Source organism: Myodes glareolus, chromosome 10, assembly GCF_982192425.1.
Source record: "Myodes glareolus chromosome 10, mMyoGla1.1, whole genome shotgun sequence".
Lineage (NCBI taxonomy): Eukaryota > Metazoa > Chordata > Mammalia > Rodentia > Cricetidae > Myodes > Myodes glareolus.
The window spans coordinates 52965161-52992808 of record NC_142035.1 but is presented as its reverse complement, the minus strand read 5'-3'; the positions used below and the strand labels follow the sequence as shown (position 1 = coordinate 52992808).

The 27648-nt window shown below is 41.6% G+C and overlaps 1 protein-coding gene across 1 annotated transcript in view; it reads right to left on the bottom strand.

Annotated features, from left to right (window-relative positions):
• The window catches only part of Secisbp2l (SECIS binding protein 2 like), a 48411-nt gene that overhangs the window by 12016 nt on the left and 8747 nt on the right, over positions 1-27648 (bottom strand). The window contains exons 3-14 of the mRNA XM_048460089.3: positions 25735-26059; positions 24131-24266; positions 19351-19577; positions 19041-19065; positions 18437-18552; positions 12836-12970; positions 9647-9727; positions 8858-9025; positions 8583-8724; positions 4436-4605; positions 3068-3200; positions 916-1078 (exon numbers count right to left, since the gene is read on the bottom strand). Coding sequence (XP_048316046.2) covers positions 916-1078; positions 3068-3200; positions 4436-4605; positions 8583-8724; positions 8858-9025; positions 9647-9727; positions 12836-12970; positions 18437-18552; positions 19041-19065; positions 19351-19577; positions 24131-24266; positions 25735-26059 — 1821 coding nt within the window. The remainder of the gene's footprint in view (positions 1-915; positions 1079-3067; positions 3201-4435; positions 4606-8582; positions 8725-8857; positions 9026-9646; positions 9728-12835; positions 12971-18436; positions 18553-19040; positions 19066-19350; positions 19578-24130; positions 24267-25734; positions 26060-27648) is intronic.

The window sequence follows — 27648 nt, the reverse complement described above, 5'->3', positions numbered from 1 at the left end:
CCAACTTCTTCCTGTTTCAAGCTGTTCATTTCATACATATTTAATTTATTTTCCATGTGCTTCATCTGCTCCATGCCTGCTGTCTGACATAATGAGCTGCTCAGAGCCTGAAGAGAGGCTTCAGCTCCAAGGCCGGAGCTGAGGAGAGAGCAGCACAGAGCAGTGCTGCTGGACCACACTGATTCTCACTCCAGGACTCCTTCCTACTTCATTTTTTAAAGTAAAACCACTTCATCCACACAAATACTAAAATATGTCACAGCAGTTAGCCTAGTGATTTCCTAATTATCCTAATTCTTAAACCTAGACATATTGGCTTAAAAGCAAGTACTTGAGTTGACTGTGTTGCTCTGTGGTCAAATACTTGACCAGGAAGCAAGAGGCCCTGAATTCAATCTCTAGCACTACAAAATGAACAACAAAAAGGAACAAAATAACATGGCTTTATGTGACAAATTCAGTCTTTAAAAAAAGAACCCTATTATATGTTATTAACTGATTAGCAAATTTTTAAAGTACCTGTGTTATATGCAAAAAACAAACAAAAAATAATCAAAAAAACCCCCAAAAAACCCAAAAGCATTTGCAGTGGCAAAACCCACGGTACATTACATTCTATATGCATATATATATATATAAAACACATATTCACAATACACATCTGACATAAGAGGCCAGGATTCAAGGATAGAAACACCATATGTGATAAAGGAAACATTACTGTGAAATCCCATGCCATGGATACTGACAGCAGAAGTGCGTTAAACAGATCCAAACCCTGTAAACAAGAGCAGCAGCCTCTGCATCCCACCTTGCTCCACTTACCAGGTAACAAGAATACGAATTCAGAACAACCAAGATTCTTCAACTGTTTGACCTCAATAGTAAGGGAAACAAACAAAAATAATAACTTACTCTCGAAATCTTTTGCTGTGGATTTTGGTTATGGTTGACGATGCCATTGGGCTGCCTATGCCAGAACTAGCAGGAGAGCCTTGCGACACAGGTGTCATACAGTACGGAGAGTTCTGACTTGCTGGAGAAAGTGAAGCATCACTGGGCATGCTCAGTCCAGTATCTGTGGAGATGTGAGGTGAAAGGGAAGAACCTGGCAACTTCAAATGCTAAGAAGCTCCAGGCAGACACAGGCAATTTAGATGGCAGAATTTTCTCAGGTCATACCCTAATTCTCTGGAAGCTAGTAAGTTAGGTATTTTCCTATCACAAATTATTATGTCTTACAAACTAACAGAATAAAGTATGTAAAACTATCATACCCAAGAAAAACCAAGCATAGCTTAGAAGTTTCCACAGAGGAGATAGGGAAACAAGTTTTCTAAGACACATATGCCCAGAGATCTGTACCTTTCTGCACAGTGTTTCTACACATCTCTATTTCGCCATCGATTTCTTCAATCTTTCTTTCAAATTCTACACGGTAGTGGCAAGGACAATCCTATGTCACTTCATGTCTCCTGACTCTCCTTATTCCACACCTGCTCACCCACCTGACTCTCTACACCCACACCTGCTCTCCCACCCGACTCTCTACACCCACACCTGCTCACTCACCCGACTCTACACCCACACCTGCTCTCCCTCCTGACTCTTTACACCCACACCTGCTCACCCTCCTGACTCTCTACACCCACACCTGCTCACCCTCCTGACTCTACACCCACACCTGCTCTCCCTCCTCTCTACACCCACACCTGCTCTCCCTCCTCTCTACACCCACACCTGCTCTCCCTCCTGACTCTCTACACCCACACCTGCTCTCCCTCCCTCCTCTCTACACCCACACCTGCTCACCCTCCTGACTCTACACCCACACCTGCTCTCCCTCCTCTCTACACCCACACCTGCTCTCCCTCCTGACTCTCTACACCCACACCTGCTCTCCCTCCCTCCTCTCTACACCCACACCTGCTCTCCCTCCCTCCTCTCTACACCCACACCTGCTCTCCCTCCCTCCTCTCTGCACCCACACCTGCTCTCCCTCCTGACTCTCTACACCCACACCTGCTCACCCTCCTGACTCTACACCCACACCTGCTCTCCCTCCTCTCTACACCCACACCTGCTCACCCTCCTGACTCTCTATACCCACAGCTGCTCACCATTTTGATCCCTCTCCTGACTCTCTTCCTCCCCAACTACTTATCTGGCCTTTGCTTCTGTGCTTAGGCAGTCATTCTTTTAGATGCAAACTACCAACTCTGCCGCTTCTTCCTAAGTTACTGCTTCTCTTCAACAGGTAAACTCAGGAAGTAAATTTGTATATTCAGTCTAATAACTAACAAATTACACATTAATCATATCTGTTTATTGGATTATCAGCCCCTGACAATGAGCCTCTGATCATTCTGTTTTCCAACCTCTTACCTCCACTACTTAGTGAACACATTTGGTAGTTATTCAATCAGAGGGATGAATCGGTGAATGGGCACACTTAAATCTAGGGGAATCATACTGAGAATAAAGGGAAACCCCAACCAAGCACATCCTAGATAAATAACGCTTGGGAATAAATTCACTTTTCAAAAAGTAGTGAAAAACTCCTCCTTGATTTCTGCCCAAATCAGACTGACCTCAATGTACCAGATAGAACCTCTCTGCTGGAATGTGCTGGGCATCAACAGAATCTTTCTCTGCTTTGTAGTTCTCTATTCCTTGTACCTTATATATTAATTTCCTCAAAATTTCCAAGAAAGGAAATCAATAAAAAATAATCTGAAAAACATTCCTAAAAAGAAAACAACTGGTAAATAGTGTTCCCTATGTAAAAGATGAGGAACAAGAACTCTTATGACAATCCCAGGAGTCCCAGGCACTCAGAAGATCCTAATGTTTGAGACATTACTACAAATGATGGCTCCAGCCTCCAAAGTGTTAAAGACCTGCTATGCAACACCTGTCCACCCTCTCAGCCATCTCCCTTCAGAAGATACCACGTAAGTCAACGTACATAGAGTACAGTGCTCAGCTTCCACTTGAGGCACAGCCAGTGAGGCTTCCCTCTCAGTGGCAACACTGTAGACAGTTAGGACAGAGAGGGTGTTCTCACCTTCCTGGGAGACAGTCTCCTGAGGCAAGTCACTGGCAAGGTCCAAATGCGCTTCTGTTGGCTCCTCGGCTCCCAAAACGCTGTGTTCCACAGTCAGACGCCCCTTCTTCTCCTCTCTTTCTTTCAGAATAACCTGAAAGCCATTGCACAGTTCCTCAATGACTGCTCACTCCTCAACTAGGTATGAACTACAATGGCACAGCCATGAGGGTGTCAGTTGGCTGCATTATCTGACCTGTACAAATGTGACCGTTACTTTAGAAACTGCAAGTGGAAGGGAATGCTGGACAGAGAATACAGGGAGAGTGCGCTGAGAGTGCACAGCCAGACACACTTCACCCGCCTCCATCTTCAAACAGAAGGAAGCAGGACACTGAGAGAACACCAACACCCTACATCTGCCTCAATCTTGAAACCCTAGGTAACCAAGGAGGATTTCCAAACAGTGACTAACTTTAAGCTTAGAAACCAACTCATACAATTCATATTTACACTCTATAGTTTTCAACCATTCAGGAATGAATTGCCCCACTCTGACCCTACTAGACCAAAGCAGATACTATCATCAATTTATAGCTAAGGAATGGAGGTTAAAATGTGAGCCTAAAGTTGCTCTACTACATACAGAGTAAACACCAAGGTCATAAGGTGCAGGGCTAGCAAGCTGGAGGCAGAGTGCCTGTCTCAGGTATATTAGGTCTCGGGTCAGACCTCCAGCACTGAAAAGAGATGAGAAGGAGAAAGGGGGCATGGCTGTGGAGATGGCTCAGCAGTTAAACTGCTTGCTGTACAAGTTTAACAAGTGAAGTTCAGATCTCCAGAACACACAAAAATGCCAGGTGGGTGTGGCAGATCACCCAAGAATCAGGACCCAAGAGGCTGAGATGTGGTTCCTCAAACCCAACACATTGGTGAGCTCTGGGTTCAACTGAGATACCATTCCTCAAAGAACAGGGAAGAACAGGGTCAAGAGCAATTAAGAAAACTCACTCATGAACCTTAGGTTTCTACATGCAGGCCTCCACACAGGCATGCTTACATATGCATGCCCACACACATACATCTAAGAGGAAAAAATGCAAATCAAGGAAAGATCTGAGCTTCTAATTTCTAAGGATTTAATGTTTTGGGCTATGAAATGTTTAGCTGTTTATTTTCTAACCCTTATAGAAAACTTCACTTTGTAGGACCTTCTTACATATAAGACAACTGCCATACAATGCTGGTTTTTAATTAATTAGTCACACATAGCCATGTATATGAATATATTACAATATCTGCTTCCTAAAACACAAATAATTTTGCAAAGAAATAAAAAGTAAACCCTTAATTATCCTATAAAAGAGACATCCCTAGATTGGGGGTTACCTTTTTTAGTGCTGTGGGTCGTTTTAGCTTTGCAATTTCCTTCTCTTTTCCTTTCTTTGCTTTAGAGGAAGTAATGTCCAGAGAATTACAGGACGTCAAACAGGGCTGACTCTTGGTTAAAGGCTTTCTGTTAGCAGAGTCTTTAGAGTGAAAAGCAGCTGCGGCGGCGACTGCAAACAAACAAGAACACATGAGCCTTACCACTGCAGCCATATCCATACACTTGGACAACTAAAAACACAAGCATTCTCTCCCCAGGACAAAAAAGACATCACAGTATCAGGCTCAGCAGAGTCCCTCAGACACACCTTCTTCCCAAGTCTTCAACCTCCCTAAGATGAGGAAGTAAGTCAATGCAGTCAGCTGACCGAGAGGTCTCAAGTAAGCCTGGACAGTTAGTTCAACTCCACTTCAGCAACCAAGCGGGCACATTCTTTGCAGCTGGCTCCCAGTTAGACTGGCCCACCTTTGGTGTGCTCACTCCTACAGACTTGGCTACTCACCCTTCCGTACTCCTGCAGCCTGTCTATTGCTCCTCTTCAGCTGAGAGTCAGGAAAGAAATTCTCTCACCCACTCTGTGCTACTCAGCACCTGCTACACCCTTGCTCATACCCTCAGTTTTTAACCCTGATCCTTCAACGTTTCTAAGCCTCCAATCTCAACCCCTTCACTCTAGCAGAATGTTCCTGTCACTTTCTTGAGAAGACGTTGCTCAAGTTACCAAAAACATCCAAAAGGAGGGGACAGATATTCTTATAACTGTCCAAGGCCCACTGATGACCTCGGCTCTTCATGTCGCCTTAGTTCCTCTAGTACCTTGTGCTGATCCTTTTCACATCCCTCCCTCCACCCCCAAGCTCTGTTCTCTGATCCACCCCCCTTCTATCTAAAAGAAAAGAGGGGCTGGGAGGCAAATACACAAAACCTGGCTCCTCAACTGGCTTGCCTTCAGCTTAAAGCACTCTTACTGCCCAATCTCTACCAGTTAGATGTCTCAGCATCATTCTGACATCATTTTTTTTCCCAAACCACTAGCATCTGATCTTGGCCATATTCACTCTGTTTTAAGTACTACTGTCAAGACCCAATAGAAACCAGGCAGTGGTGGTACACACCTTTAATCCCAGCACTCAAGAGGCAGGAGAAGGCAGATCTGGGTTAAGAGGCCAGCCTGGTCTACAGAGCATGTTCCAGGACAGTCAGGACTATACAGAGAAAACCTATCTCAATGACCCTCCCTCAAAGATCTAACAGAACCACTTTGCATATGCCAAATACAATTTCCGAATCTTCAAAAATTCTTCCTGGGACACCACTCATTCATGTTTATATATATGGCTCTTCCTCCTTCTGTCCCTGAAACCCAGTCACTCCACGGGCTTTCCCCTCACTTTAAATGCACTGACTTCTAATCTGAACTACACATGCATAAACACATGACAAACAGGGTCTCCAGGGCCTCGACTGCCAGCATTTCAAGTCCAAAGCCACTGTCAACTCTCCTTCTGTCACTGTGGTACCCTCACAGCCCTCTTCACTAAGCCAAAGAGCACAGGTAGGTTGTTGTATGGGTGAAAGTGCACCTGCACATGAGTGCACGCCCACATGTGAAGATCAGATGTTGGTGCTATGTGTTCCCAATCACTCTTGCCCCGAGTTTTTAAGACATGGTCTCCCATGGAACCTGCAGCTCACCAGTTCAGCTACCCTAGCTAGATAATGAGCTTCCGGGATCTGCGGTCCCTGCCTCTAGCTAGCACCGGGACTACAGGCACTGCCATCCACGCCAGGCTTTAGATGGTACCGCCAGGCTTTAGATGGTACCATAGATCCAAACGTAGGCCTCATGCTCATGACACACACTTTACTGATGAAGCCATCTCTGCAGTATCCTGGAGCCGTCTTTGACCTATTTCTACATCCTGCTATTCCTTGCTCCATCAATTCCTTACTAATTTTTCACTCCCATAATCTCATTCTTTTCTTGAATTTCCCAACAGCTTTCTTTGTATCCAATACTCTCAAATAAAGATTGGTAATAGAAAGGAGTCTTGTTTCTATCTGCTAGAAATCCTATGCATTCCCCAAAGCCCAATTCAAACCCCACCTTCCATGAAGTCACTTGTTAACCAGTATTTCTCTTCATCTATGCCATCAATCTCTCCCATATACAGGCTCACAGAACTCGCTGCATATCTCCTGAGGTACTTCAGTTGACCAATTATTCATGTGTGACTCCTCTCCCATTGGACTATAAACTTTTAAAAGGAGATTTATCTTATGTATACAAATGCTTTGCCTGGAGGGATGGATGTGTACCATGTGGATGCTTGGTGTCTGTGTCAGAGCACATTAGATCCCCTGGATTTACAGTTATGAGTGGTTATGAGTTGCCACTTGAGTGCTGGGAACTAAACCCAGGTCCTCTGCAGCAAGAACAAGTGCCAACTGCTAAGCCACCTCATAGCTGACTCAGCTATGAGCTTCTTGAGTGGGCCTATCCTCACCATCTCCATAACCCCAATAGCTTCAGACAGCACATCCTAAGCACAGATATTCAGAGTCGTTAAACAATATTTTTAAAATGTTTATTTGTTTATTTTATGTATATGAGTGCTCTACCTGCATGTATGCCTTTATGTCAGAAAGGGGCATCAGAGTCCACTACAGATGTTTCTGAGCCACCATGTGGTTGCTGAGAACTGAACTCAGGACCTCTGGAAGAACAGTCAATGTTCTTAACCACTGAGTCATCTCTCCAGCTCTTAACATGAATTGAATCAACCAAAGTTGTAGAGATGGAGATATAGGTCAGTGGAAGAGCACTTGCCTGGTATGCATAAGACCTTCAGTTCAAGCCCCAGCATTGAAAAAAAAATATGGGAAAAAAATATGGTGGTTAGAGATTCAGTTCAATGGTAGTGTTTGTCTAGCCAAGCACAAGGCCCTTGCTTAGGCAAGCTTTAGTTCTCAGCAACTAAAGAAAAATAAATAGTTAAAATGACAAATGGCTAGGTATGGTGACTCACACCAGTAGTTCCAGCATTTGGGAAACTAAGGCAGCCTTATTTTAAAAAACAAAAACAGAAATAGCAACAACAAAAATTCCAACAAAATTATAATGATCACAGGTTAATAACCTCTTCTTTGTAATAATGTTTATTAGTTTACTGAGTGATTATAACACAGGTTTTCTAAGTACTATATATCTATCACTATCAGCTCACTTATTCCCCAAACAACCTTGAAGTAGGAACCATCACTACTCTGTTTTAATGCAGGGAATTAAAGTACAGGAAGACAGATATCTGCCTAAAGAAACACATCAAAGAGCAGGAGGCCAAGCTCAGCAGTTTGACTAGAACCCAAGCTGTGAGCTGAAAGGCCACTTCCTCTGCTCACCCAGGCGGAGGTGACTGCCACTCTTCACATCTCAGTAGCATGCAACTCTATGCATTCAGTGTCACCTCTATCAACAGTCACTCAAAGCATAGGTCTCCACTACATGAGTGAGCAGCTATACGTTAGTATTCTGCACACACACAGCCGCGTTCCTATCTCTTTACCTATTTAGCAACAGTTCTGGAACTGGACAATCTGGGAACAGAACAGACAGAAAATTCTTCTTTTCACCGTTAGTCCTTTTAATTCGTGCCCTTCCCTCATTTTTGCTATCCCTATCCCTCCAAAAGGAAAGGAGATCAAACACAGTCTCCAAAACTGACAAGGTTGGTGACAACAGAACAGTTTCAGTGGCAAGCCAGATCAGTGTCTTATTTATATATATTAAACTATCAAAATTTGTCATTTAATTGGATACTTTCATAGTTTAACAGAGTCAAATTACCCTGTTTTTTTTTTTTATTTTATCCTTTAAAGAAAAAACAAAACAAAAAACGGGGCCAGGGAAGATGGTATCTGTACTACAAGCCTGGTGACCTGAGTCCAACTGATCCTCAGAAGTCATGGTGGAAGAAGACAGACTCCTGAAAGCCGTCCTCTGACATCAACGTGCATGCTAGGTGTGCACACCCACATTCCTTTTACCAGAGAGAGAGAGAGAGAGAGAGAGAGGGAGGGAGAAAGAGAAAGATTGCACAGCTATACCCCAAAGGTTGCAGCAAACTGCCCACACTAAGGAGTCACCTGGGTGTGCCAGCGGTCTGGTGTTGGTGATCTGGCGTGCTTTCATTGCTTGCTGTTGCTTCTCCAGAGCAGCTAGCATGTCCCCTAAATCTAGCTGTACAGGGGTTTTATTCTTTTTTCCAGCTGCTTTTGATAAAGCTTCCTAAAAGGCGGATAAGAAATGATTTATTTTTTCTGACTAGGAAAGTATGAGAAATTGTAATTACATTCGACATTCCTGTCCATCCCACCAAGCCCAGCAAACAATCACAACTGTGAATAAAATGACTACATACTTGCAATTTTTTTTGCTCCATACTTATTTCTGAGTATTCTTGTGCTGTGGCAAGGGCTGCAGCTAGTGCTTTCTTCTTTTGACTCTTGGCTCGTTTGGGAACTGACGTGGTAATGGGAATTGGAGTCTGAACTATATTGATGGGTGAGTTTTCAGGTAAGTCATCCAGCTATGAAGCAAGAGAGACATATCTGTGAGTCATCACACAGAGGTCAAACCACAAGGAAAGACAAAGCAGACGGAGATAGGTGTTGCACGACAAAGGAGGCTCAGAGGACTAAGGGCCATAAAGAGCAGGGTGAGAGGAAGGACCACATTAGAATGTCCTTTGTTTCCTGACGATAACAGGTGGTCCTTGGCTGGGGGAAATGTCTACATAAGCTGTATGCTGTATGGCAGTACTTACTGTTTTCTCACTTAGTAATAGAACTGCAGATTTCCTAGAAACTACTTTTGTTTAGGAGAAGAAACAGTAAGGCTCAGCGGGTACAGGAGTCTGCTGCCAAGACTGAAAACCTGGGTTCCCTGTGACATCCATGGCCGGAGAGAACTAACTCCTGCAAGGTGTCCTCTATCTTCCTCAAGCATGCCATGCTCCCAGCCACCCGTACATGCACATAAACTTAAGTACAACTGGGGTAAGGATTCTCAAGTGCTGAGAGTAAGCACTCACATATAATCCACACACCATGTGTCCTGTGTCCTTCCCACCAATCTCAAGACTTCCTTCCACATAGCTAAGTTCAAAAGTTGTTCTATTTTTCTTATAATTTTGAAAGAAGTTACTTACTACTTTTGAAGGAAGTTTCTGTTGAATATTCTCATCTTTAGAATTTCCATTCTCACTTAGTTCTTGAAATCCATCTTCATCCTGAAATAGTTTGCCTGCTGTCAGTGAAAATGTTCAGACTAACCCTACAAAGGAGTGTGTGTGTGTATGGGTGTGCAAGTGTACATGCCTGCATGTGGGGAGCGTGCTCGGTGTATGTGGGGGGATACATGCACATGGATATGCGTGTGTGTGTGTGTGTATGGATATGTATGTGCACATGTCTGCATGTGGGGTGTGCTCAGTGCATGTGTGGGAGATGCATGTACATGTGTGTGTATGAATATGTATGTGAGCATGTCTGCATGTGGGGGTGTGCTTGCGTGGGATGCATACACATGTGAATGTGTGTGTGTATGTCTGCATGTGTGTGGGGGGTGCCTGGTGTATGTGGGTGGGGGTGCATGCATGTGTTCATGTGTGTGTATGTGTGCCCTCATACATGTGAACACGTGTTTGCTGGGCATAAAATCCAGAGCCTTACTTATGCTAGGTAACTACTCTATCAATGAGCAACCTCCACAACATAGAAACTTTCTATGCTTGACAGTTCTGAAAAGTAGGAAAATAGTATATATTTTATCCTACTGTTGAACTATTCTAAATCACTCTTAAAAAGGAAATGTTGGGGCTGGAAAGATGGCTCAGCGGTAAGAGCATTGCCTGCTCTTCCAAAGGTACTGAGTTCAATTCCCAGCAACCACATGGTGGCTCACAACCATCTGTAATGAGATCTGGTGCCCTCTTCTGGCCTGCAGGCATACACACAGAGAGAATATTGTATACATAATAAGTAAATAAATAAATATTTAAAAAAAAATAAAAAAAAGGAAATGTTATTTCTCCCATGCTAAACTATTTTTTATTCAAGCATGAAGTCATATCACATCCGTACGTCCTTTAAATTTCTGAAACCCCCTTTTCATTCTTATACTAATTATATCCTAAGACAGGTAGGTAACTGAAAAGAATTCAAACTGGATTTATTATGTTCAGATAATATGGAGAGTTAGTAGTTTAGTATCCATTTTTACAATGTATTCTATTCCCTATTACATACAATTTTAAGAATAATGTTTAAAATACTTTTACAATATTTTTATTCAAATTAATTTCTTAGTCAATATTCTGATTTTTTGGAAAAAACAATCATACAAGTGTGTCTATAATAAATTATCATTTTTATACTTGAACTATTCTTCTGAGATTACAATGAACTTTTGTTAAAGGGAAGGAATAGAAGTAACAGTTTATCAGTCCCAAAAATGTTGGAACTTGTATAAAATCCACAAGTAAGAAAAGAAAGACTGCTCAACCCAGGACTTATGAAAACGTTGCACAAAGCCCCCGTTCCTGAAAAGGTTGAGGTCTTGAGAGTAGGGCAGGGAGGGACTTGCTTGGGAGAGTGCTAACTCTGCAAGCATAAGAAGTTGATTTGATCCCCAGAATCTAAGTAAAAATAGCTGAGCAGTGGCAGGCACTGAGAGCCCAGTGCTGAGATGTGAAAACAGGCAGATCCAGAAGGCTCAAGGGCCAGTCTGCCTTGCTTTATCACTGAGCTTCAGGCCAATGAGGAACCTTCTGACCAAAAAAACAAACAAACAAACAAAAAAACCAACAACAAAAACAACCAAGGTGGATGGTGTCTGAGGGACAAGACTATCTTCTGGCTTCCACATGCCCACAAACAGGAATCAAACACAGAGCTCCAAAGAAACAAACGAACATGGTATTGAACCCAGGGATTCAAGCAAAGCCCCAACTCAAGTCTCCCTTCAGGCATACAGCAATATACCCAGTTAGCATTTAAGTTTAATCACCTGTGTAAACAGAAAACAACAGGGGCTTATGGGATAGGTCAGCATCAGAATGCCAGTTCAGCAAGCACAAAGTCCTGAGTTCTAGCCTCATTTAAACTGTGTCAGTCACTGGCACACACTTTCCTCCCAGTACTCAGGAGGAGGAAAAGGCAGGTGGATCTCAGTGGATCTTGTCTACATAGAGACTTCCAGAACAGCCAGGGCTACACAGAGAGACCCTGTCACTTAAAAGAAAAAAAAGTGGGGGGGGGGGGGAGGGAATGCTGCTGTCTTCCTAGAAACTATTACCAAAGTTGCAGTCCAATTTCAATATTAACAGAAAATCATTTATTCTAATATTATCTACCAAGAATTTAAATTTCCTAATGTTTGTTTTGTTTTCTTGAGACATGTTCTCACACTACAGTGCAAGCTAATAGGCTTAAAGCAATCCTCCCTTCTCAGCTCCGGAGAGCTAGGATTACAGGTTTAAACCACCATACCTGGCTCATGGTTTCCAGATTTCAACTGATGTTAATATAAGTTTCTTAGAACCTTTTTTATTTATGGAGTCAGTGAGTACCTGTCCAGTTAGGGGTGGCAACTGTTCCTGACAGAGTAGGTCAGATACACTCAGCTACTGTGGGACATCATTCAATCCCTGTCCTCTAACATCAAGACTTCCAGTTTAATACACATATAACAACCCACTTTATAAAACTCTATGCTCTAACTGAAGTGAGTTGCACAGAAGAATTACCAGGAATAGGTGAAACAACAAAAGACAACAAACTTATTAAGATCCACCCAAAGTTGCTTGTTCAATGTGCTAGTCCAACCACAGCAGACTGCACGTAAGGTATGTCCACGTCTGTAGCCTCCCACCACACAGCACTCCTCTGGGGAGCCACTCACAACACTTCCTGTTACAGTCGCAGGCTGGAACAAAGGCTCGCTAGCTGAACAAACACTAGAAACAGTAACTTAGGACACATGTGCTGGGAAAGCCAAGAAAACAGCCGTTTTTCTTTTTTTCTTCAAGATTCTCCTGAATGGGAGCAGGAATTATCTTGATTGAATTACTCAAATCTGAAAACCCTTACAGACATACCCAATGAGAACAAAAGCAGCTTCTAATTCACACATCACTTAAAACAGACAGTAGTAAAGGGGACGTTAGCTTACATAAATACAATCAAGACAAAAATGAGACAGCAAGTCAAGTCATTTCTAATCTGACAGAGTAGCATGTTAAATCTCAAACAATGTTTATAACATAATTACATACTAAATTAATTTCTTATGAAGACTTTTTGTAGAATAGTTTAAAAATAAAATGTGAAAAAGTTACCTCAAAATATAAAGAGTCAGAATTTAGGTCCCTTCTGTGAGACTGAGCAGAGTTTAGGTGCTTATTGTCTTGTCTCTTTTGCAAACTCTGTCTTCTTTCGGAGGAAGTACTGTGTCCTCGGCATCTGAATCCAGCCTAAGAAACCCCAGAGGAAAGAAAACATCATTTTCAAGTAACTTTGTCATTGAAGTACAGCAAACTCGTAAAGGAGCACAAAGAAGTGTGTGACTCAAGGAACTTCTATAAAGCACAGTTTATCTTAACAGCTAAAGCTTCCAATACAACCAACGGTAAAGTGGACTGCTCTTCTACCCCAGAACTGAACACTGTTGTCAGCTTTATCCAGTAGATGAACGGCCCTACTAATAGGTTATGTCCTAACGCAGCAGAGCACTCATTAGCTGGCGAGAAGCATAGCTGCTGGTAATCTCACCACTTGAAAAAATCTCCAGGGAATCTGCTGAGTTCCCAGCCAATCCTGAAAGGATTTACAAGACAGGAGTGATGGGAGGACCAAAAACTCAAGGTTATCCTTGGTCACCCTAAACTAAACAAGCAATCCTAGAGATAATTTTTCTTAGTGATATCTTATTAGAGCCTTGCCTTCAAGGGAATGAGCTGAAGAGGCAAGGGCAGGGGCCTATAACCCCAGCACTAGAGAGGAAGAGACAGGACTGCACAGTCAGGGCCAACCAGGGCTGCAATATGAACAGTGCCAGGTAGCTGAGCTACAGTGCAAGATTCTCACTCATTAATAAAGAACACTACCGCCAAAAACAAAAAACAAACAAAACAAAAAACAGAGATGAAAAAAAAATCAAAGGAAATGGAACTCTATCCAACCACAAAGTATTATTCTCCTGTTACCTAAACAAGAACTGTTTATATGCCCCCAAATTCATGTGGTGAGTCCTAAGCCCTGTGAGGCAGGGACTTCTGAAAGTGATAAGGTCACAAGAACAGAGCATTATGGATGGGATTTATGAAGCCTATAAAAGGGACCCAGAGGACTCTCAGATGCTCTTCCCTTAAGGGCAACAGTGAGAATCCTTCACCAGACAGTCGACCTTCCTATACCTTGACCTTGGTTTACTACACCTTTCTGCTCATAAGCATCAAGTCTACAGAGCTTTTTCATAGTAACACAAAAAATTCAGACATCTTACTAAGTCTGTAAAACATTTCACTGTAAGAGGGCAAAGAAAAAGCATAGTGAGCATTCTAAGAACTTCAAGATATTTCTCTTAAGAACCTACGTCAGCTGACGTTAAACGCCCCCTCAGAAGAAATTAAAAAGACATGAGAAGTTCCTCTCTGCCGACACCTAGCTCAAAATCCCAACAGGAAACAATGTGAGCCAGTCAGGAGACTAAGGACAAAAGCTTCTGAAACCAACACACAGACCTACACCAGGCCATTCCCATGCCTGCTGCTATGAACCAGCTAGAGTATGTGTATAGGTGGTGTCAAAAATATCTAACAGTTTTTCTTTAAAAAAATAGATGCAACTTGATACTTATAGGTGGAGACAAAATACCAGGATTGCCAAGAATGGTGATTAATACCTTTGATTCCAACACTCAGGAGGCAGAGGCAAACAGATTTCTGTGAATTTGAGGCCAGTCTGGTCTACAAAGTGAGTTTTAGGCCAGCCAAGGTTACACAGAGAGACCCTGTCATCAATAATAAATTAACAAACAAAGAAAAAAGGAAAAAAGTGCTAACAACTTAAAACTTTCAAACTAAGTTTCCACGAAGTCCATGAGAAGCAAATATTCCAATAACTTCTGAACAAATCAATAACCTCATGATAGCTAAATGCTTCCTGTCAGTTCTCCCAAGTAAGTTTTGTTGCTGGAAAGTGAGCATATGAATCAGACATGGTGGTAGTATATGTCTGCAGTCCTAGCATTCAGGAAGCAGAGGCAGGAGGATCACCTCAAGTTTAAAGACAGCCTGGTTTACATAGGTAGTTCCAGGCTGGATGGCTACAGGGTGGGATTCTGCCTCAAAAGACAGAGGCATAAGGAATAAAACAAAAGCAGAGGGATAGAGGAGACAGGAGCAAGAAAGAGGAAAGAGATCAAGCTGGGAATGACCGCACACTTGTAGCTCCAGTTCTTGGGAGGTTGAAGTAGAAGATTTCAAGTTCAAGGCTTGCCTAGATTACAAAATGAGACCTGGTCTCAAAATAAATCAAAGTAAAAAAAAAATAGTTCTAGAGTCAAAAGGTAAACAGAGACATGACCAAACAAGTTCACAGAAAAAGAAACGCACATAACTCAAAACATTGAGATGCTCAACTACACTGAAACCTTTTGAAAATCTAATTAACATTCTAATTGTTTTGGATATTGTTCCCCTCAAGTGCTCCTATTTCAGAACTTGGTTTCTGGAGGCCTTGGTGGCATTGGGAGGTGTGGAACTTTCAGGAGGTGGGCCCAGGGCTGTGGGAAGAGCTCAGGCATTAAGCACTTTCTTGTCATGCACCAGGACCTGAGTTTGATTTCCAGAATCCATTTTTAAAAGCCAGGCATGGTGGCATGCATTTCTACCCCACTGCTGGTAAGGCAGAGCCAGGAGGACGTCTGGGCAGGCTGGCCAGTCAGTCTTGCCTAGTTGGTAAGATCTACGCTGAGTCTAATCCCTAGGCCTCTTTCTCTGGCTTTCTATATGTGGTTTCATCCCCTCTCCTCACTAAAACACTCCCATCACATGCTAGGAAACTTCACCAGGGCTTGCATCATGCTGTTTGGACTTCTGCTCTCCAAAACTAGAAATTAAATAAAGCATTTATCTCTGTAAATTTGGCTTGCCCAAGTGTCTTGTAATAGTGATAAAAAGCTAAAAAAAAAAAATAACAGAAATCAAAAATCCTGAAGCATTCTGTCATTCCTCCCTTACTCCTTGATTTTCCTTTCTTCTTTTTGTATTTTAAAATACAAAATGTTTAGTCTTCATGAGTAGCATATACACATTTGTTTGGGTAGGTACATGTGCATCTGTGTACAGAGGTCAGACAAAGAAGTTGGGTCGCCCATTTGTCATGCTCAGCCATACTCCCTTGAGACAGGGTCTCTAAGTGAGCTCACAGCTAGGCTCGTGGCCAGTAAGCTGCAGCAATCCTCTTGTTTCTGTCCCCAGAGTGTCAGGGTTCCAGGCATGCATGTCCACACCTGACATTTTACAGAGGTGGTGGAGACGTAATCCTAGGTCCTCGAGCCTGCACAGCAAGCACGCCTACCCACTCAGCCATCTCTCCAGTCCTAGCTGTAAGCAATGAGTAAAAGTATTTGCTGCATTGGGTGTGAGGCAGGGGGACCTCTGTGAGTTTGAGGCCAGCCTAGTCTACAGAGTGAGTTCTTGGACAGCCAGGGATACACAGAGAAACCCTATGTAGGAAAAAAAAAAAGTGGCTTGCTGCTTTGAAAATCTAGATCACTATGCATCAAAGTTAAGTCGCTGATAAAAATTTCTCGAAACATTGCACTATAAAAACTCAGCACAAGGACTGGTGAGAGAACTCAGAGCTTGCTGTGAAGCCTGGCGAACCCGTGCCTGACCCCTGGAACCCATGAGAAGTTGGAAGAGTGCGCTGTCCTCTAAGTTATCTGTGACCTACACACACTCACACTTACACACACACACACACACACACACACAGGAAATAACAACTAGTATAAAATATAGGTAAATATTTTCTGTTAGATTTACCTTCTAAAAACCTTTTAAAGTCTAGAAAACAATTAGAAATTGCAAAAGGGCAAAATGTTTTGACTTAAAAAGGAGTTGGTATTTGGGGAAAAAAGCAAGTATATGCGTAAGAAAAACACTAGGACAACGAAACATCAGTAGTAGTCAGACCAACACACTGCCAAAACCTGGCTCTAATACTTTAAGAATGAAGAAAGATACAAAATAAACAAAGTTACTAGGTAGAGTGGCACATGCCAACACTTGGGAGACTTAAGGTGGGAAGGTCACAAGTTCAGAGCAACCCAGCCTGCCCAGCAAGTTCCAGGCTAGGCTCAGCTCTAGAGAAGACCGCTCTCAAAGCAAATACAATACACTTACTGCATAGCTTCTTCTTTTTCCCCACCAGTTATCAGGTAGAGAGAAAGCCTTTACAATGTTTTTTTATCTCAGGGTTATTTCCTTTAGTGGAAGCAGTTACAAAATAAATAACAGCAAAAACGAAGCCAGGACCAAGAACAGGAACCTGGCAAACCTGGTGATTTCAATTTCAACAGAAAAACTCAATAAACATTTTGTAGGTTTTGTCTAATCTTTATCATAAAAAAAGTTAAAGATAGATTGCCTCACAAGCCTGGGACCAAAAATGGCCAGGTTTTGCAGAATCACAGGGAAGGGACAATACTATTGTTTGTCTGACAGTACGCAGAGCCTAAGTCAAGAAGTTATCTGAAGAAGTATTGGTCTCAGGGAGGCCAAGAGTAGGCAGCAGCTGTTATACATAATTCATGATCTTGGTCCATTCATATTTATAAGACAGTTTTCATTCCTTACCTAGACATAAAGAATCTGAGAAGTCTATCAAAAATAAAAAGGAGAAATAATGACCAATAAACAATTCCCTATTTGATAGCTAACCGACACAGGAAGATACAGTTGCTGTACGTGCAGAGCTGCGCACAGCCCATTCTGCATGACTATCAGGAAACTGTTCACTCCAGCCACACTGTGGCACCAGGTAGCCACCAATGTGACAATGCCACTAGCATAGAAGAATGTTAATAAGCCACATCGAAATACTCATGGCTGAAGAGATGACTCAGCAGGCAAAGGTGTTTTCTAGCAAGGCTGATGACCCGAGATTGATTATAATCTCACACCCACAAAATAAATAAATACATGTTTAGAAATTTACAGACTCCTATAGTCCTTAAGTTCAAACAACCATTTTTAAGAGAAGGTTCCAATTTTTGAAATGGAAGGAAACAGACACAGCAGGTGAACGAGCAGGTGGAGAGTGTAGTTCTCTAAAATGATGACCTCACAAACACAAAGCAGAAAGGCAGTACCATTTACACCCATGTTTTCACTGCCTTCTCTCAACGTACTGTCATTTCACTATTCACAACCTATTTGCTACAGCATTTAAGAGGTTTTGGGTATGAGAGCTCCCTGTGTCATGCCCACGCACACATGTTGTGCTTGTGTTGCTCCTCAGAGGACAGCCTGAGGTGCCCTTCCTCAGAAGACAACCACCTTTTTAAAAGACATCGCAAAGCATAATGATTACTACATAATCGTACGTATAGACCTTCCTCCGGCTCTTTACCTTACTGTTTCCAGACACAGTCTCTCTCTGAACCTGAAGCTCACCAGTTCAGCTAGGCTGGCTGCCTCCCAAGCTCTGCAATTATAGATGTGCACTCATGACAGCATTCTAAGTAGGGCTGGGGATCCAAACTCAGGTCCTAATGCTTTATCAACAGACCACAGAGTAGCTCACATTTAGATAACTTTATGCACCTTTAAAACTTAAGAATAATGTGATTGCTAATTGCTATATCATTATTATGATAAATTTAACATCCATCTCACACCTAATCAAATGTTCAACCCAACTCTAAGTACCTGTGAGTTATTTCTTTGTTCAGTTTGCCTTCCCCCTCTAGAGAACGCTGGGTGTTTTTCCATCCAGGGTCTTTTCTGGGTTGCCTGGCAAGTTACTTTGGGCCAGTTGACACCACCTGTATCAAATATATAAAGATATTAAAGATTAGATTTTCTTATAAAGGAGGCAAAAAGATCAAAACAACTGAGTCACTCACTACAGACATGGAATTGTGCATTCTTAGTAAAACAAATGTCATCCTGCAGAATGCTCAAGATCACATTTTCTCAACTTGTTTAGCAAAACTATATATGCTTTCAACTAACTTGAATCACTAGAGACTTACAGTTTTTGTTTATAGCACTGGTAAACGCCATACTTAAAGGAATACTTGAAATGGAAGAAAATACAAAAAAAAAAAACTGCAAAAAAATAAGTACCTGGCCGGGCAGTGGTGGGCGCATGCCTTTAATCCCAGCACTCAGAAGGCAGAGGCGGGCGAATCTCTGTGAGTTGGAGGCCAGCCTGGTCTACAAGAGCTAGTTCCAGGACAGGCCCCAAAGCTATTGAGAAACGCTGTCTCAAAAAACCAATAAATAAATAAATAAATAAATAAATAAGTACCTGTACAGCCTGATGATTCCGCATGCTAAAAACATGAAACAAAAAGGATGGTTAGTTTCTAGTTAAGAGTCAACATGCCATACTTTGCAAATGTTTCATAATTTAACCTAGTATTAAATTTATTTATTACTAACTTAGAACAGTGTTTCATATTTTCATGAATAGCAAATACCATTAAAGACTGCTAAAAAGAAAAAAATGCATCCTTCAGTTTCAACAAAGGACACAATACACAGCAAAAGACACAATATACTACTGACAGCAGGACTAACAACAAATAAAAAGTCAAAGAAAGTGAAAAAGTACACACATTCACGGTCCCAGAATCAGGATTCCGGAGCGCCCCTGCTGCAGGCTGGTTATTGTGCTTGGGGCTGCAGTAGCCACTGTCGCTGTCGATGTCAGCTTCACTGGCCCCCTGCTCACTGGAGGACTCTGCAGCAGGATGGGATGCTCTCCTCCTCCTGCCTTTGGCTTTCCAGAGCATTGTGGCTGTGCTCTCTGAGAGAGACTTATTAGCAATGTCTGATGGGAAATCTACAAGGCAAGGCAAGTGGACAATTCTCTGTAATGACCAAATTTATATATTCCTGTTAAATTACTAAGGTTCTAAGAAAATTAAAGTAACAGAGTCTAAAAACAGAAATATGTAACTCTTTGAAAAGATCACATAAAATAATAATTTATATAACATGGCATCGTTATGAAAATAAAATATTTGTGTCATAAAATACTAAAATCACCAGCCACTTAAGAAAGAAAGCATCACAAATCTTTCAAAGTCACCATATGTGCCCCACCAGCCTACCTTCCTCTTCCATTACCACTACCCTATGTTTAGTTTTCACCCCCTTTTCTGTATAGATTTTGCATAGATTTCTGTATTTCTAAAAAAGAAGTCATCTAGACAGTGATGGTGGAGGCCTTTGATCCCAGTACTTGGGTGGCAGAAGTAGGTGGCTCTCTGAGTTCTGTGAGTCCAGGCTGGTCTACAAAATGGGTTCTAGGATACTTCTACACCAGCTTTAAGATTCCGCTGTATGGCATTCGAGTTAATTAATGCCACTGTAGTGCAAACTGCTTTTACAAGGACATACCAATATACTCATCCTTTCTACCACTCACAGTATGTTTTGGCTGTTTCTCTGTGAGTTCAAGGCCAGCCTGGTCTGCAGAGCTGAGTTCCACGACTACATGGTTAGAGTAGCTCAAAATAAACAAATGATCCACTGTTGATTGGAAGCAGAGGTGCATAACAATCAAAATATATGTTATATGTCCATGAAACTGTCAAAGGAGGAACTCAAAGAAACCTAAGTCTGAGATATATGACAGCAAACGTGTGCACATGGAAGCTTCTGTAAGGCAAACGTGAATGGGTTGTACAGGACACAAAGATTCAAACTTGATCATGCGAAACCATTTTTGAAAGTGGTTAAAACAACCTACATTCCAACAGCAGTATTATAGCATGCCCAGTGATTCACACACACAGCAACTTGACACTGCCTCCCCAGCTGTAACCTATGCCGATCTGCTGCATAGAAAAGGTAGCTTATTATAAGTTTTAATTTGTACTTCACATTTGATAATGAGGTCAAGAATCTTTTCTGATGTTTTTAGCTACTAATGTTCTCCTTCTGTACAATTCTGATTAATTTTACTTTTAGTTTGACTTCTGAAAATTTTCCTCTGAGAAGTCTATTTTAATTTCACAAATATTAAGACATTTCTTAAAAGCTTGTTACAGTCACCTCAATTCACAACATTTCCTTCTTCTATAGTTCCATTAGTTCACAGTTTTAAATAACTGATTTTATTACTTGTTGATTTCTGTGTAAGTGTCTGTGTGAGATGGAGTTACAGGCAGTTTGGAGTCCCTAACATAGGTATTTAGACCCTGAACTCAGGTCCTTTGGGAAAGCAGCAATTGCACTTAGCTGCTGAGCCCTCTCCCTCCAATCCCTCCCTCACAACTGACGGACACAATCTGGAGCTGTGCTGTTTACTACTATGTCACTGTGTTACGACAAGTTCTCATACTTTACTGCAAGATGGCTTCATATAGTCTATGGAGGAGCACCCCGTGCATTCATGAACTGTCACCTCTGACACTAGGAAGGTTCTGGTAATTTTCTTGCACTATAAAAAGTTTACATCTCTTTCAAAAGGGAAGCTTCATGTGGACACACCCACTATGGAATCATTAAAAAGACATGACATCAAAAGAAAGATCCCTAAAGCCAAAATTGTTCCAGCTCCCTTACCCCCAAGTGCCAAGGATAGTACACCAATTTTCTTACTCTTACTAATCTTTTCTCATTAGACACAGAAAAACAAACAAACAAACAAATAAATAATAAACAGCTTTTCCAAGCTTATAGTTTATTCTTTTAAATTAAAATTCTTAATTTTGGAAATGATCCTCTTCTGCAGCTAGGCAGTCACAAAGGAGTGTCTGCATTCTCTTTGCTCACTGGCTTTCTTTCTCATTTAAGTCTTGGTCGATCTGCAGTGAATTGAATAGGGTATAAACTAGGGGCCTCCAATGCTATCCTTGTCATTTCCATGCATGTGTTTCTGGGTTATTGTTTGATTCTTATATACTACATTGATAGTTTAAACCTTGGAGAAAAACAGCAATGTGGGAAGGAATTTGTAAGGTGAAGATGGGGCACACTGGGTGGTGGGGAGAAGATGACCATGGGAGTGAGGGCAATAGAATTCTCTGTATACATGAATGGAATTGTTAAAGAAAGAAAATAATTAACTTAAAAAGCATTAAGCAGCCAGGCAGTGGTGACGCACACCTTTAATCCCAGCACTGGAGGCAGAGGCAGGTGGATCTCTGAGTTTGAGGCCAGCCTGATCTACAGAGCTAGTTCCAGGACAGGCTCCAAAGCTACAGAGAAACCCTGTCTCGAAAAACCAAGAAAAAGCGAACAAAATTCTAAGCTTTAATGCACAAAGAACCCTTCCCAGATCACTGTTCCTTTATCTTAGAATACTTTGCTGAGTTCCCCAAAAACTCCTACTGAGATTTTAATTGCAACTGAACTGCAGACTAACTGTGGAGACACTAGTGTTTGATAATCAAGTTTTCCAAGGTCTTACACAACAATCTCAGGGTCCCCTCATGTACTCCTAAGCTTGAGTAGACAAACTCCTGAACTTCAGAAACTCCAAATTGCTGCTGCTGCTGTAAACCTTAAACTGCTTGTTTGCGACACACAGGAACGCAGCTGACCTTTGCCTGCTATCTAGTATCCAGACAACTGTGTTCTTACACTTCATCTATTTATTTTATGTGTGTGTGTGTGTGTGTGTGTGTGTGTGTGTGTGTGGGCCTGAGTGTGGGGCTGAGGACAACTTGCGGGAGCTGGATCTGTTCATTACCACATAGGTTCAGGGACTCAAACTCAAGCTATTCAGTGTGACAACAAACCCCTTCACTTGCTGAGCCACACTGTAGCTCCCTCTTTAGACTCTAGTCACCTTATTACATAATAATACGAGCTTTTGAAAAGTAAAAATTTGCTACAAGTGGAAAGATCTACTTCTACAAAACTAAGTAATTTTTATTTCTTATTGCTGCCAGGTAATCCTCAGAAGTTAAAAACAAACTAAGGAATGAAAATGTTAATAGCGGGGCTGGAGAAATGGCTCAGAGGTTAAGAGCACTGGTTGTTCTTCCAGAAGTCCTGAGTTCAATTCCCAGCAACCACATGGTGACTCAAACCATCTGTAATGGGATCTGATTTCCTCTTCTGGTATGCATGAAGATGGCTCACTCATATACATAAAATTAAAAAAAGAAAATGCTTATAGTGTATACCATCTATTCAAATCATGACTCCCAATTCTTATGTTTCAGGAAGCTGTCCTTTTGATGACGGCTGTCCTAGAACTCACTCTGTGACCAGATTAGGCTCACACTCAGAGATCTGCCTGCCTCTGACTCCTTGTGCTAGGATTAAAAGTGTGTGTCCCCCACTACCAAAAAACAAATCAAAAAAAGAAAAAAGAAAAGAAAAAGAAAAAAAGAAAGGGAAAAGAAAAGCAGACATGATGGCACTCTCCTTTAAAAACAGTTCTTGGGAGGCAAAGACAGGCAGATCTCTGAGTCTGAGGCGAGCCTGGTCTACAGAGTGAGTTTCAGGTTAGCAGGGCTACACAGAGAAAACCGGTCTCAAAACCAAAACAGTGGGTTCTACCACGCCTGGCCAATACAATACTTTTAAAAACCTTGCTAAGGTTTACAAAAGGATGCAGAAATGAGTTCCGGTGAGGAGGAACAGACTGGGAGTGCATGACTTTCCTCGGAACTACTCCAAGCAGGGCAGCGTATCAAACACACTGCTTTAAGCCTTACAAACCACACAGCACTGGATGATCAACAGACGGCTTTAAACTAATTCCCAGATCCCCTTTTTGCTCCTGAAGAACCTAAGCACATATAAAAGGGCATACAACTAAATATTCAACAGAAAAACTTGGATAACAGAAAGCAACAAGCTGCCTTAGCTACGTCAATCCAGACCTTGTCTGGGGAATTTTAAAAATCTTTTTAAAAGTTTTTATGAACACATATCACTTATACGTAATAACGAGTTTCATTATGACATATACAAATTTTTTAAAATTCACTTTTATATTTAGTGCTGGAGAGTAATGTGCCTGTAAGTGCAGGTGCTCGTGAAGACCAGAGGTACCAGAGTCCCTGGAGCTGGATTTACAGGCAGTTGTGAGGCACCTGGCATGGCTGCTGGGAGCCATTCTCCCACCCTCTGCAAGAGCAGTAAGTGTTCTTAAGCACTGAGCCATCTCTCCGGTCCTTACAATATTCTTTGAGATAGATAGGCTCTCAGTATATAGCTGAGCTGGTCTTGAGTTCACAGGCAGAGACAGAATCCCTAGCACAAGCTAGCTAGACAGACTAGCCAAGACAGCCGGGTCCAGGTTCAGCCAGAGGATGTAGGGAGGAAAGACTACTAATGGGGACACAAAGCATCAACTTGGAGTAAGCACACAGACATCTACCCATATGTGCAAGAATAAACAAGTAAATAAACAAACAGACCACTCCTTACCAGTCTGCTGGGAAGCATCTACCAGAAGCACAATTTTTGATCGGCTATCAGGACCTGCTGAGCTTGTTTCTTTTTGAGTAGCCACATTCTTCACCTGTGGTCTTTTGTTTTTTATATGTTGCTGTAAAAGCTGTGGCTAAGTTTAAAAAAAAAATAAATATAATAAACACAAATTACACATTATATCCACTACAAAAAGACCTAAACACGTACCATAAATCAGGGGTTCTGAGCTGATTTTGTGGAATTATTCACTAAGAAGTACCACAGGCTAAATAATATACCATAAGCACATTTACACATATTTTTAGACAACCATTAACACTATGATTAGTAAAATCTGAGGTAATTTTAGTTTTTACTTTCATTTTTATTTTTTAAATCGTTAACAATTAACAAAATTTTAATAATGCCATATGAAGGGTTAAATATTTTTATTTTAAAGGATAATAAAAGCATGAAAAATTACCCTGTCACTAAATTTAGGCTCATAACAAAGATGAGTAAAATATTTCTACCCTGGAGTCCAAACAGAAACTATTAAAAAGCTGATTTATTTCTTTAAAATTTTAAAAACAAGAATAATTATTCCTCAACAGCAACTCCTTACCCACCAGAGCTAAGAATTTAACTTCAGCTTCCTGAATTGGAAGTGCTGGGCAGGCGTTCTGAGAAGTCCCATCCTTTGAACATCTGGAAGCTACAAGCTTGACTATGATCTTGTTTTTTATACCTATTTCCTTTCACTCCCAAAAGAGTTCTCTTGACCCACTATATTTCCATGAGGCATGGCAAAAATCTCTTCAAAGTAATCTTAGCTGCTTATTTGTTTTTAATTTTTAAAAAAATGCCAAAAGGCAGTGAAAGACTTTCTTACTCAGAAGCTAGCTAATGGAATCTGGGAAACTGGTAATTCTCCATAGCAGTAGTGCAGAGAAATGTCCTCCCCAAGCTCAACAGTGTTGGCTACAGACAGGCATTTCTTACAGCTTCGACGACAACCCTGGAGAAAAGCAGCCTGGGGTAAACAGACCTCCCCATGAGCTCAGGGAGCCCTGCACTGCATCTTCAATATACACCTAAAACCTACGTCAGACGAGGCCGTGAACAGAAGTGGCTTCACCACTCACTTGTTATTACTCTCCTACGTGACAAAGTGCTATTCCTGCTAAGGCCTCAGAATACAGACACTGAGGGTGAAGGGATCTGAGGAAACACCAACACCAGTCTTTCCCACTCTCCTGCTGATTTCAGAAGACTGAAACAGCTTGAGGCACATTAACATTCAACCACGTGATCCATTTAATGTTAGCATCATCACTGTGCAGTTTTAGAACAAAATTAAAAATAATTTAGAAATAATTGTTATTGTGTTTATGTAAAACTCTATGAATGATCATAAAGGTGGCTTTACATTACCAATCAAGAGTGAGGGGTAATAAATATCACAGGAAAAATATTTTTTAAAATATATGCCTTTAACACTTTCTATTAGTGATGAATATTATACCAAATTAAGCATTAAAGACTAGTGGATACAAGTAGTAAATAGTATTAATAACATATCATATTTAAAACTACACACAAAGAAAGCAGTCACTCACTTTTTGCACTGCTGGCCCTCTGTTAGCATTGCGGCTCCGATGACTGGACAATGGGAAGGCCTGCCCCAGCTGGTTTGGACGCTCGGTGCATTCTGTGGTTATGGCATTGACAGTGTTTGCAGCCTGGAAGGTGCTGGAGTAAGGTGTAGGAAAAGGGTGATAGAAGCCCATAACTTGGGCACAGGGTGCTGGCATCAGCTGGTAGTAGGTGTACTCTGTGGACACAGGTGGCTGAGCAGATATGATAGGGTAGGCAAGGTAAGGACCTGGAGGGCTCGGGCTGGGCTGTTGCCATCGAATATCATTATTATATAAAGGAAATTGTCTGCAAAACCAAACAAAACAGAAAAAAAATCTGTTGACAGGTACAAGAGTAATATTAAAGCAGAAGAAACAATAAAGACATACAGAACAGTGCCTTCACAATAATTCTAGGGGGAAAGGCAAAACTAATGTCATCATGCGTCTTTGCTATTTTAAAAGAAGCCCGGACATGATAGTATAGGGTTCTAGCCTGAGAGCTTACCGAATTCCACATTCCTTCACTACTTACAAACCTCTCAAACTCAAGGTCTTCTTGCCTAAGAAGTGAAACCCCTAGCTTCTGCATCTGCAACGTAGCCATCCTCTTCCCCTAATCATTAAGCCAATTCAGGTCTCATCCAGGCTACTCTCCTTGGCAACTTAAGGCCCATGTCCAAGGAAGTCAGGAAGAAGACCTCACTGATACTCAGTTCCTACAAAGCACCTGCAAGAAGCCCTCTCTCCAATGATTGCTGTTAAGGAATAAGGGGCCATTTTCCTCACCTTTGCAATGACAAAGCAAAACGGAAGAAAAAGCTGACTACCAAAATCCTAAAACTACTTAAAGGATAATCTGAAGGATGGCTTGCTCATGAGTTCTTAATGACTACCTCACATTAAGGCAAATTAAATTTCTCATACTGCACATGGCTATTTTGCTACAGAAAGAACTAGTATTATTAAGTTTAGTTTATAAAAATGTTCTACATTATCTGACAGTGCAATCATAACAATGACAACAAAAAAGGTTCTCAGGACACCTAGGCTACCCTTGACTTCAAGGATGACCTTGAATTCATGATCCTCCTGCCTCAACCTCTCCAGTGCTGGGATTACACGTCTGTGACACCACACACAACTGACTCAAAGATTCTAGTGAAGTCTAAGTTCACCTGAGAAGGATTCTTAGCTCCTACTGTTTTCCTAACTTTGAAAAGTGTGTAGTAAGAAACTCTTACTATTTCCCAAGGGAGTCTGCTGACCTCATAAGTCACACACCCAGAATTTCGCAGGCTGTGCCCTGGTACGACAGTGTGCCACAAAGGGCTATGGATGTGTGGGCACTCGTTACTTCAGCCCACAGATGGCTGCAGAGCCGTATAGCCATAGCTGCCTCGGCCATTCCTCCCACAGTGCTGAGAAATATCATTTCCTGTATGTGACATAACTTGAAACAAGCTGGAAGTACCATCTATATGTCAATACAATGAACTACAGCAACGAGGGCACCATTAGATGTCTGGAAGGATCAGCAGGCATACCACAACTATCACAAGGTTCCACCCTAGATGCTACCAGGACTTTGCTAGATTAGGGAGATCAGCAGAAGCGCACACTCAACCATAGCACCCCAACACCTGTCCCTAATATTGTCTTCGTGGGCCAGATATTGTCTGGCAGTTATGAGCTTAAGCATCTAATCTCAAAAAAAAAAAAAAAGATTTCTTATATTTCACATCTCCCTTGGGTCACTATACAGGAATATATTTCAATGGCATGCTCAGAAAAACGCATTTCCTCTTAGAAAGAATAAGAAAATAATACATGTTGACAGCTTTCAAATTTCTGCATATTTTTCCTTACTCTGAAAAGATACAAATAAATGATCAA